Source organism: Cibotium barometz, chromosome 64 (assembly GCF_041138505.1).
Source record: "Cibotium barometz isolate CiBa-2024 chromosome 64, ASM4113850v1, whole genome shotgun sequence".
Lineage (NCBI taxonomy): Eukaryota > Viridiplantae > Streptophyta > Polypodiopsida > Cyatheales > Cibotiaceae > Cibotium > Cibotium barometz.
Genome location: NC_141109.1, coordinates 7,171,279 through 7,182,355, shown reverse-complemented (window position 1 = coordinate 7,182,355; position 11,077 = coordinate 7,171,279). Strand labels below are relative to the sequence as shown.

General features: G+C 41.2%; 1 protein-coding gene across 1 annotated transcript; it reads left to right on the top strand.

Moving 5' to 3' along the window:
• The first annotated feature begins 1,030 nt into the window (after window positions 1-1,030).
• LOC147603253 (uncharacterized) lies at window positions 1,031-4,128 on the top strand. Its single transcript, XM_086796878.1, has 4 exons — window positions 1,031-1,176; window positions 1,634-1,772; window positions 1,855-1,988; window positions 2,140-4,128. Exons 1-4 carry the CDS (start codon window positions 1,088-1,090, stop codon window positions 3,743-3,745), a joined length of 1,968 nt encoding a protein of 655 aa, XP_086653004.1. The 5' UTR covers window positions 1,031-1,087; the 3' UTR covers window positions 3,746-4,128.
• Window positions 4,129-11,077: the final 6,949 nt, after the last annotated feature.

Genomic DNA, 11,077 nt, shown 5'->3' with positions numbered 1-11,077 from the left:
CCAACGTACCACATTATAGTAGGGAAATATCATTATCCAAGGGGACTGACAGGTAAATGCAATGCATCTCACGAGGCTCTGGTGTGGTATTTGCATTCCATACTCCTTTGTGAACGACTTATGCTTCTGCAAATAGGAGCCTTTGTATTTCTTTACTACAAAGGTGATGTGAGGAGGGAAAAAAGATAGGCCTTCAAATTGCACTCCCCAAAGGCACCCCTCCGATCTTGCTCTGGCATAGGATGATTAAGCTGAGCATCCATTTCATGTACATTGCCCATACCGAAAGCAGGAATGTGTACCCCCAACAACTCCGAGAATGGAATTTAGGCGAAATGAAAAATCTACATGACCAAATTCCCCCCCTGCTCTTTTTCGTCTTCTACGAAGTCGTCGGTTCCCTCAAACCGGCCCATAACACCGGTATTATTAATGCAATAGCGACAAAATCTGGTGGCGGAACACGAGAAGGAAATCATGTATCTTCTCGACCAAATTGGATATGTTGCAAGTAGGTGATGGCCTCGTGAGGCACCCCTATTAGGAGTGAGCATTGCGCATTTTTGGAAGTAGGCGCTAAGTGTTCCACATTACCTGTGCTGCTGCTTCCGTCCGAACACGGTAGTTCTAAAAACGATTAACCTCCTATGCATTTTTTCAATAAAAATGGGTTGAGCTTGAAGGTCATCTTTTTTTTCACTAGTTAGAAAAAGAAAATGATTTCTAAGACTCTATCCAACTAGACTACAAGCTTGGCAAATGGCACGAAACAGGCGACACAATGTGGACTTAATGAAGTGACACAAAGTGGACTTTACAGCCTTATGTGTGTCCGCCCGCCCAAAGGTGGGCGGGCAAATGGCACGAAACAGGCGACACAATGTGGACTTAATGAAGTGACACAAAGTGGACTTTACAGCCTTATGTGTGTCCGCCCGCCCAAAGGTGGGCTCTGGAGTCTAGGTGTGTAAACACCCAAATAAACCCACGTTTGGGCTTCCAACGGTCATGGGCAATTTTGTATGCTCCATCCTCAGGGTCTTCACTTTCAAGCCGAAGGTGTAGGTAGTTCTCTGTATTCTGATTCATGATGGGCGACCCTAGTAAGCCTTCATTTTTCGCCTGCTATCTTCTCTGCTCCCAAAACCCTCGCTTCAAGGGCCGCACTTACATCGGGTAAGCTACCTTCCTTCAATTTTACTTCAAATCGAAAGGACCTTTAATTAATCTTTAGAAACAGGAAACATTTTCCTGCAATCAAAATAGCAGTTTCAAAAGATCCTCTGTTGTTAGAATTTTTTATAATCTGTAACCCTTTGCACTTAATTATTAGTGTTCTTTTAGCTTTCTAACACAATTATAATCTGTAACCCTTTGCACTTAATTATAATCTGTAACCCTTTGCACTTAATTATTAGTGGTATTTTAGCTTTCTAACACAATTATGGTATGATCCTATTTAAACATTTATATGCATCTATGTATGCATGCATCCATGTATGTATGTATGGTTGTCTAATGCTTGTATTATGTATATACATATATTGTACAGCATGCTTGTACACTTATGTACGCAATGTATGTATCTATGCACATTCACAAAAGTTTACTGTTAAGTTTTGTTGCACTGCAGGTTCACAGTTAATCCAAAGCGGCGCATCAGACAACACAATGGAGAAATCACCTCAGGGGCTAGGACAACTCAAAAGAAGCGTCCTTGGGAAATGATTTTGTGCACTTATGGTTTCCCTTCTCAAGTACATGCTCTGCAGGTATTCATGGTGCCATATGCTTTCTGTTTTGTGGGTGCATGTCCATGTTAGTGTAATGATGATTTTATACCTGTCATTGCAGTTTGAATGGGCTTGGCAAAATCCTCTCAAATCAATAGCAGTCCGTGATGCAGCCGCCGGACTCAAGTCTATGCGAGGAGTTGGTGGAAAAATTATACTCCTGTACACAATGCTCAACCTACCCGAGTGGAAAAGGTAGGAATATCATCTGGAATCGTGGATCTTATGTATCTTAACAATGCAGTAGAACCCAAGATGAGATAGTGTAACCGAGTGTTCCATTGAAACTCAATACGCCCTCTGAATTCATAAAATTTTTTGCATGTATGTTTGGGTTTGTTTGCAGTCTGAATCTCACAGTGAATATTCTGTCAACAAAGCATCTACCATTGACCAAAGGTTGCCCATCTCTTCCTCCTCAAATGCAGATCAAAGTCGGACCTCTTGAAGACCTTCCATGCTATAACTTACCCCATTCAGAATTGTCCGATTCTGGTGAATGCGAAAATGAAAATGATGGAGAATCTGATGGTAACATTATGGGCAATGACAAGCTAGTTCATATCTACAAGAAAGATGGAACAAAGCAAGATGGGGGTCCTCAAGAAAGTGACAGAAAATATAGTTGGGAAGCATGCAATTCACATAAGATTCTGATGGAGATTTCTAACACAGTTTCCCACACGAGACGAAGCCGGGATAATGCTCCCAATCCCAAGAAACAGGGATCTTCAAGGAAAACCAATCACAGCGAAAACGACAAAGATGATCTGAAGGTGAGTCCTTTGAAGAAGAAGAATATTTTACTCTGTCAAGCGAAGAAGAGAGGTCGGCCAAAGTTGAGGAAAAAGGGATCAATAGGCGAAGAAGAGCTTTCAGATAACTGTGGCAGCATATTGTCCAAAACACCTGGTTTGTCTTTGGAGGACTGTGGAAATACCACCATGTCACCACTGGGTAAAGAGAAAAAGGAAGGCCAGTTACTCACAACAGAGGGACATTGCTTACCTGCAATAGATGTTGCTGCCTCTTCATCAACATATATGGCCTCACCTTTCTCATGGAAAACTAATGCTGAGCCTTCTTCATCACCATGTTCAGCCTCACCTTTCACATGGAAAAGTAAGGAAGCATATGCTAAGCCTTCTTCATTGCCATGTTTGGCCTCACCTTCCTCCTGGAAAGCCAAGGCAGCATATGCTGAGCTTTTTTCATCGCCATACCTGGCCTCGCCACTCTCATGGGAGATCAAGGAAGCTCATGCTGAGTCTCATAATAATCATGCCCTTATGATAAAGCCTATTTCATCAGACTCGCAGCAAGGGGCTACGCTCACAGGACAGTGGGATGCTGACATGCTTTTCTCAAAACAATCACTGAAAGAGATGACTCCTTGTTGGACATCTTCAACATGCCCTGAAGACAAAGCCAAGAGGAGGATTGAGAAGTCACCTTCTCATCGATGTGAAGAAAATGCTGAGAAAATTAGTGTTGTATTGGATGTTTCTCAATTTTCTCCTTTGTGGTCTCCCTCCCCTTCACCTGGTGCTAAGAGTATGAGGATCACTGAGGAATCATCTTTCAAGCCAAATGATGACAGTGCTAAGAAGGTGAGTTGCTCATTGGGCTTCTCTCCGTTGTCAACATTGTGGTCTCGCTCCCCCTCTTGGAAAACTTCAGCTGCCTCCACAATACCTGGCTTGTCTCAGGCCATGCTTGAGGATAGCCTCAGCACAAGACTGTCTCATAAGATCTCGATGAGTTCGCTATGGCATCAGTCACCAGACGGCAGACCGTTGGCTTCAATTCAAGGACTCTCGCCATGCTGTCCTTCCATTGGCTGCTCAGTTGCATCCACGCCTGATAAAGGGCTTCAACATGAAGTGATTGACCTCACAGACTCACCTGCTTCACAATCAGTTTCTTCAATTGGAAAGCTCACTTTCATGTAATATTTTACACAAGTTTTCACTGATAATGTTGAGAATTTGATTGTTAACTTCCTTGTTGGTCTTGCTAGGCATATCTATCTGTAGGTAAACAAAGGGGCATGAAAATATTTGTGATTTTGTAATGCATCATCGATGGTGTGTAAGATAACATTTAAGGCTAAATACGAATGGGAGTTGGAACGTTTTTGGCCTGCCGTGGTAGCTTGGCAGTCCACCTTTGTTTTAGCCTGTCCACCTTCGTGGTTACAGTGAGTAGCTCCCCAAGGCAAGTTTTAACTAAAAAGTGAGTCTACGATACCCTCTGGGTGGTTTTCCAAGATATGTGGGTGTAACTGTACATGATGAAGAATTTGGATACAAAAATGATACTGGATTTGGTTTCATTTGTTCTTATGGTGCTCATGAAGATATGTTTTCGTTTGCTCTTATGGTTAACTATGCTCTTCGCCAATGTTGCCTCTCTGCCACTGCTTCTCCCATGGGTCCTTCTCGAGCTCTAAAGTCCATTGTTTCTTCTTGATAACCTCCTCAATCTATTCATGAAGGGCTCAACTTTTGGATGGCTTGCAGAAGGGGACAAGCCAAAAACAGTGGAAGGAGGGGAGACTCTTGTGAAGACGAGAAGAAGTTACAGCATTGCTGAGCTTGGATTTGCTGCTTGCAAAATCTTGGCTGAATCAAGTGGTACATTGGTGAGCCAGAAGTGGGAACTAGCTTGCTCACACCACTTAAATCACTGATAATGTTTTGAATGCGTAGGAAAGAGCTCGGCTTCAAAGCTTTGGCAAACTCGAGATCGTGTTGCTTGCAAGGACCATCCCTCTCTACTACAAAAATACTCCTTAGTCTGGATTGCCAATAGCTACTAAACAGCCACCACAGTTGGAGCATGTGTGCATGCCAATCACCATTGTTTGTCATGTTTGCCATTCCACCAGGCATCAGCATGAGAGCTGTCTTTCAGCTATGCCTCTATTATTTTGTGAGACTCGTGACACATTCGCTTTCAAGGATCCAATTTGCCTAAGGGTAAAATTCATGCAGGTTTTCTAGACGATCTCGGACTTGTGCTTTCATTGGCATTCTTCAGGGATGAAGTGGGGCTTCTTTTTTGTCTTCCATATTCTTGAAGAAGGCCATGCAACCTGGCCAGGTTTAGAAAAGTGGAGAAGGCATCCATTTGCTAGGTTGATATGAGCCTTCTAGGTGATCTGTATTTCTAAATTTTGATTGAAGCACTTAAGGCCATATCTCACCAACAGGTTGTGTGTGTCATCATAGGTGAAATATTCATTATATATGTTTTTTTAATGCACTTGTATGCTTCTCTTGCAGTGCAAAGAATTGCAAGATTGGTCTTCAAACTGCACATGTAATCATATCAAGGTTCAATTTTAGATGGTGTTTTAGAAGTGAGCCTGTGCTTTGTAATCGGTATGCCAAGAGATCAGTATGCTGTCTGCCATCGGCACGTCCCCGCAATCGTTACACCCATACTGATGTTGGCATGGCTCTGATGCCAAGGAGAGTTGATGGCCCTCTTATGGCCAGCTTGTAATGGGGTATTTATGATTATGAATATAAAGATGAGTAAAGCTTCTCTGAAATAAAGAAGTGAGCATGTGTGCTGTACACGGTTCTTAAGGTGGTTGCAGACTAGACATGGCTGTTTTTACTTGCCTTTTATCCTTGTGTCAAGCTATGTTAATTCGAAATCAGCCAGCCTTTTATTAATGTACACTTGTAAACTCATTTTGATAGTCACTGGGGGGGCACTACTAATCGTGATTAAGGGCATGATTTGTCCATTCTGGTTACCATTCTGATGGTGGCCACCTTTCTCTATGTGTACCTGGGATTCAACCACAAAATGATTCTTTTGGGCTATTAACAAGGTCAAAGATGCCATTTGAATTAAGTTGAATTGAACGGTCAAATTGATTCAAGATAGGTTCTCAACACTTACTACTGAGGGCTACACTTTTGCAATAGATGTTAAAGGTATGCATGCTAATGTGCCTAGGATAATACTTTGTTGATAAAGAATAATAGAATGTGGAAATAGGCTAAGGGATTAGCAAGGTTATGAGTTGAGAAAATGTGTGAATTGTCCTTAAACTTATCACTTTCTATACTGAAAAAATCATCTATATTCTCAAGGACTTTTTGCATGCTTAAGCAATCATACATTGAGAACTTGGCTCCCTCTTCTCTCGTCTTTTTTTTTTAATTCACATTAAATCCTAAGCCACTAACCTTTGATTTAATGCAATCTTGTTCTTTCTTATGTTTGCATTCTCTCATTCAAGTGTTCAATATTTTGTGTGTGCATATGTGTATTCCTCCTCCTATGAAACGTGGCAACCAATTGAGTGCATCATCGGGATCATGAATGTGTTGCATGCACACATTGGGCACAACTTCAATATGAGGAGAGAAGTGCAAAAAGCCTTGCAAAGGTAGGTATTTTTTATGACCACTTCTACTCTCTGTTGGATAGAAACAACACCATTGGGTGTTTGGAGAAGTTGCCTCTCGACTCTATCCAACACCATTGGGTGTTTGGAGAAGTTGCCTCTCGACGAAGAATGGAGCTACATAGATTGGCCCATTCCTGATTCTTATATTATAGAATCTATTAAGAGCAAGCTTTAAAAAGATGTGCAATAGTCACTGCGAGGTAGTATACCCACACCGGTAGTGAAAATTGTCTTGTACATGCCAATAACTATTTTTGTGGAGCTATTCAATGTTTATCAAGTAAAAATTACAAAAACAATGTTTGTTTGTAGAAATTTAGAGCCTGGTTTCTTGGCTAAACTACTTGATGAGAGCTGGGACAAGAAAGTACATGCAGAAGTCCATTGTAAGATCGCATTAGACACAGTAAATGTTAAGTATACGATAGTAACACAAACATTCATCATGTCATTTTGGTATAAACGGTCTCATTACATTAAAGGAGAACTAGTTTCAATGGATCAAGAAGCTGCAAGTTTAGAGCACAACAAGATGATAAATATTGAAGTTTATGAGATGAGGCCTCAACCTTGCTAATAGTCATTTCACTATAGGAGCTATGTAATCCACTACAACTAAGGAAGAATATTACAAATGAATGTATACATGAGCTCCCGCTAGAATATCTTTTCTTTCACAACGGAAGAAAAGTGTTGCAGAGAAGAGAGAAGGCAATTTTGTGTAAAGATCTGCAGAACAAAGTGAACATAATTCCTCTCTAGCTATAATAACCTTTGTAATTTTGAGCAGTAGACACTGAATGCCTTCTCAATAATAGACCATTAATGTCAAGGATGATCAATCTTTGAAATTGGAAAAACGCTTCAATTAGTTTTACCAAAACGGATGCAGATCTTACCTATTTCAATAAGTGTGCATACTAAAAGAATCTCAATTTCTTAGAAAGAGTACAAATATTTTCTATTTTCTTACATCAATTTGTGAGGTTTAGGGTGATTGTCAATATTATATGAGGGGGGCTCTTCCTCAGTGTCTTTGTGACCTCTAGGTACAGATCTGTCTAGTTCTCTTTATGTGGATTAGTAGTCTCTACTCTGTTTATGTAAGGTTTGAACATCTCCCTAAGGAACATGTTGGTGGTGTTTAATTTTCTGTGGGTGTGTGTGTAAGTTTCTCTCTCACATATTGTGCATGTCTGTTTCACTCTGATATGCTCTCTTTCTCTCTAACTAAATATTTGTTTGTGTTTTTTTGTTTCAGCAGCAACAACAATAAGGACTTCTAAAGTTAAGAAAAAGCCTTCCCCGTGTAGTTTCAAAGGTAAGCTAAAAGTAGCTATTCAAGCTTTACATTGCACATAATAGTTGAGTGCATAGAAGAAAGAATTTTTATAGATTCATTCCCTCAACTTGTAGATGTTTATTCTGTTTTTATGCCATATAATCACCACAACACGATAGTCTATTTCAACGTGCACGAAGACAACCCTAATCGTATTGTGGTGATTTAAAAGGCTGTAAAGGAATGAATATTATGAAATGAACAAAAAACATAACATTTTGAATACATTAGGGTGCATGCCTTACCTTACCGAGAGAGCGAGAGAGGGAGCGAAGCTTTGATAGCAAGAATCATCATGACGAAGGAAAGGTGCAAACTGAGAGAGGGGAGTGAAATGAGCGAGCGAAGAAAAAGTGTACGCATTGCCAAACATTGGGTATAAATAAACCAACCTACACAAAAATAGAGTTGTACGACTGCATGATAGATAGTAGTATTGAGTCATAACAACAATAAATTTGCACGTGAGAGATGCGGTTAAATGATGACATGTGCGTACGTGAGACACGTGGTAGTGGTATTACAATAAATATTTTGAATGAATTGTTTTTATGTACTAATATAGAATCACCACAATGCGAATAGGCCATTTTTACATGCACGGAGATAGCCCTATCGCATTGTGGTGATTCCATATAATTTTTTTCTATGTATAGCTGCATGCAAAATAAGTTTCCGCACGTGCACCATATTAAGACAATGTTAATCCCATTTTGGATTAACAAAGATGCTCCTCCAATTGAGGACATTAATAAGTGTCATGTAAAGGCACTATAAAAGCTATATTGAGATACTGGCCACCCAAGGCCTTAGTTAGTAATTTTTGGGCACCCAAGTGTGAATAAGAGCCAGTTGTATAAAAGGCAAATTCTCATAATGAAATGACACAATCCCCCTTTGTGATGTGAGAGCTCTTATCTTTGTCTTGAGAGAGAGAGAGAGAGAGAGAGAGAGTGAGAGAGTGAGTGAACTCTAGTGCATGTTCCTCTTTCATGCATGTGTCTGAGAGAGTGAGAGGTCGATTGCCTTGCATTGTGGTGCGAGCAATTCCACGGTGACAGCATTGTGAAGATGGAGATCGGAGGAGTGGAGCTTCCAAAGAAAGCTTGGGGAGCCTCAAGAGGATGTGAGCTCGAAGCATTGGTGGTAAGTACGAACAACGATTATTGTGTCTATTTCTTCTCTCGTTTGCGGTTGTGTGGAGCTCCCTCTTGGGAGTTGTGGTAGCCACCCATAACATTTTTGGCGCCGCTTCCAGGGAAACACCTTTGTTTCTTCCATCCTCTTAGAGCTTCAGCTTTCCCACTATGCAAGATTCAACATTGCGTTTGCATTTGGAAGGTGCAATGTGAAGAAATTATGTAGATAAGGTTTGAGTGGTAGAGAAAAAATTATAAAAAATCATGTATTGGAAGTGTGGGTGAGTACTTAGGAGGAAAGCTACACTCAATTTTATATTTAATTTTGTTATTTTTCATCACCAATTCCTACAATGTGAGAGCTAGCAAGAGGTGACTCGTTTTGTTCTTCTTCTCACAAAAAATCACAAAAACTACAAAAACAAAGAGACATCGGTTGTGTTTATGACTTGTCTTGCATTCCTCATCCTTGGCACAACCATTCGGGATCATTTGGATAGGGAAATCACCCTCCAACCATCATTCTATCGATGCGGCTATTAACACATGAAAGTATAGGAAACGTTTCACGACATGAAACATAGCCTACTACTTCACGACATAAAATACCTTCCACAATCAACACCGAGAATCTTGGGATTACCTTACTAAAATTAGGTCATCTTATCCTAACACATTTGACATAGCAAAACTGAAATATCTTATCACGTGAAATAGTAGCAGTGAAGAATTTCACAACGTGAACCACGCTTTGTTTCTCACGACATGAATCATTTGATACTTCACGGCGTGAACCATAACCTGCTATTTCACGGGTTAATACTTCACGAGTTACCCCTTCACACCTTAGCGCTTCACGTGTTAGCAGTTCATGAGTTACGCTTATTCGGACTACCAGTTGACGAACTAAGGGTTATCGGACTAGCGGTAAGAGAAGAATCCCAATTACACCATTGGAGTCTATCCAACTCAAATTGAACTAATTCTGAGCTGAAAATTTGAAATGTGAAACATCGGATTCCGCAGCGTGAAAAAATTTCACAACATGAACAACATTCTATTTCATGGCATGAACTGGTGCCTGCTACTTCATGACGTGAGGCATTCTCTGTGGTTTCATGGATATCTGCTATTTCACGGGCCAGAAAAGACAGTTTCGCAGAAAAATAGGTGAAACAGTCGGAGTAGTGATTTCACCTATCGAAATGCATTCTTATGCACTTGAGGTCCGGTAAACTCATTGGAGACGACCTTAACCCCGACGACAATGCATCAAATCACCTAGGTTCTTCCTACCAAAGGAGTGTTGGTTCAGGCCACCCGACAAGCACTCAATTGAGTATTTCGGCTTGGAGGAATCTGACCAAAGGAGTGTTGGTTCAGGCCACCCGACAAGCACTCAATTGAGTATTTCGGCTTGGAGGAATCTGACCACCATAGAAACAAGTAGCGAAGAATCCATGGAAGGAGGGCTAAGGTTCTCTAGCCTTGGAGAGGAATAAAAACCCTCTTTTCCTGTGAGATCCAGTGGAATCTTTGATATGGCTAGGGGATTTTTTTGGTCTCCAACACGGTACGGAAGATGAAGCGCAATCTGCCAAGCGCATGGGCCCTTCAACAAGCGCAGGACACGATCTAAGAGTAGAATTAACAACCTAGCCTTCTGGCCCTAGGTATACTAACACGATAAGGATCAATGGGATGACCCCCAGGGTTGGAAGGGATAAGGAAATCGCCACCAAGACAGGTCGTCTTCTTCCCCACATCAGAGGAAATAGAAATAGACTTGAAGAGGGCTGAGGCAGAGTGACAATTGCGGCTATTGAGCTTAAGAAAACAAGAGATCAATACGTGAAGAACAAGGGCAGAACAACAGGAAATGGAGGAAGTGAATCCATTTTGACCATGTGGCAACAAGGAACTATACACATCTAGAAACGCCATTGATAGCATGTGGATGGGAATAACATACGGAGTGATACCAACTCTAGAACCCATCAATGAGGAACCAAGGGCTGACGAGAGCTGTGAGACACAAGAGAAGGGCAACCTACCTAGGGCACCTGCGGCGGGTGGTGAGGATCGTCTCTATATAAGAGAGGATATACAAGAAATGATCAATGATCCCACGTTCTTGCAGAGCATGGAAATCCTGATCGAACAAAGGCAAGCTGAGGCCACTAACAATGAGCCATGAAATTAGGAGCTACCCAGACCTAGCCATAGACCTAAACTAAATAGAAGAACTTATCCAGGAAGAGGACATGGTCTAGGTAGAGGGGGGATAACTCCTCAGAGGCCAATTGTAGATCCTCAAAGGCCAATTGTAGATCCTAACACAGACTTCAATGTAGTCACAAGGGGCACATCT

What these genes read in the sequence shown, in the direction of transcription:
- LOC147603253 (XM_086796878.1), top strand. Translation starts at nt 1,088, where the DNA reads ATGATGGGCGACCCTAGTAAGCCTTCATTTTTCGCCTGCTATCTTCTC. An exon ending in CTCAAGTACATGCTCTGCAG is followed by an intron (nt 1,773 to 1,854) that starts GTATTCATGGTG and finishes CTGTCATTGCAG; the next exon opens with TTTGAATGGGCTTGGCAAAA. An exon ending in AACCTACCCGAGTGGAAAAG is followed by an intron (nt 1,989 to 2,139) that starts GTAGGAATATCA and finishes GTTTGTTTGCAG; the next exon opens with TCTGAATCTCACAGTGAATA.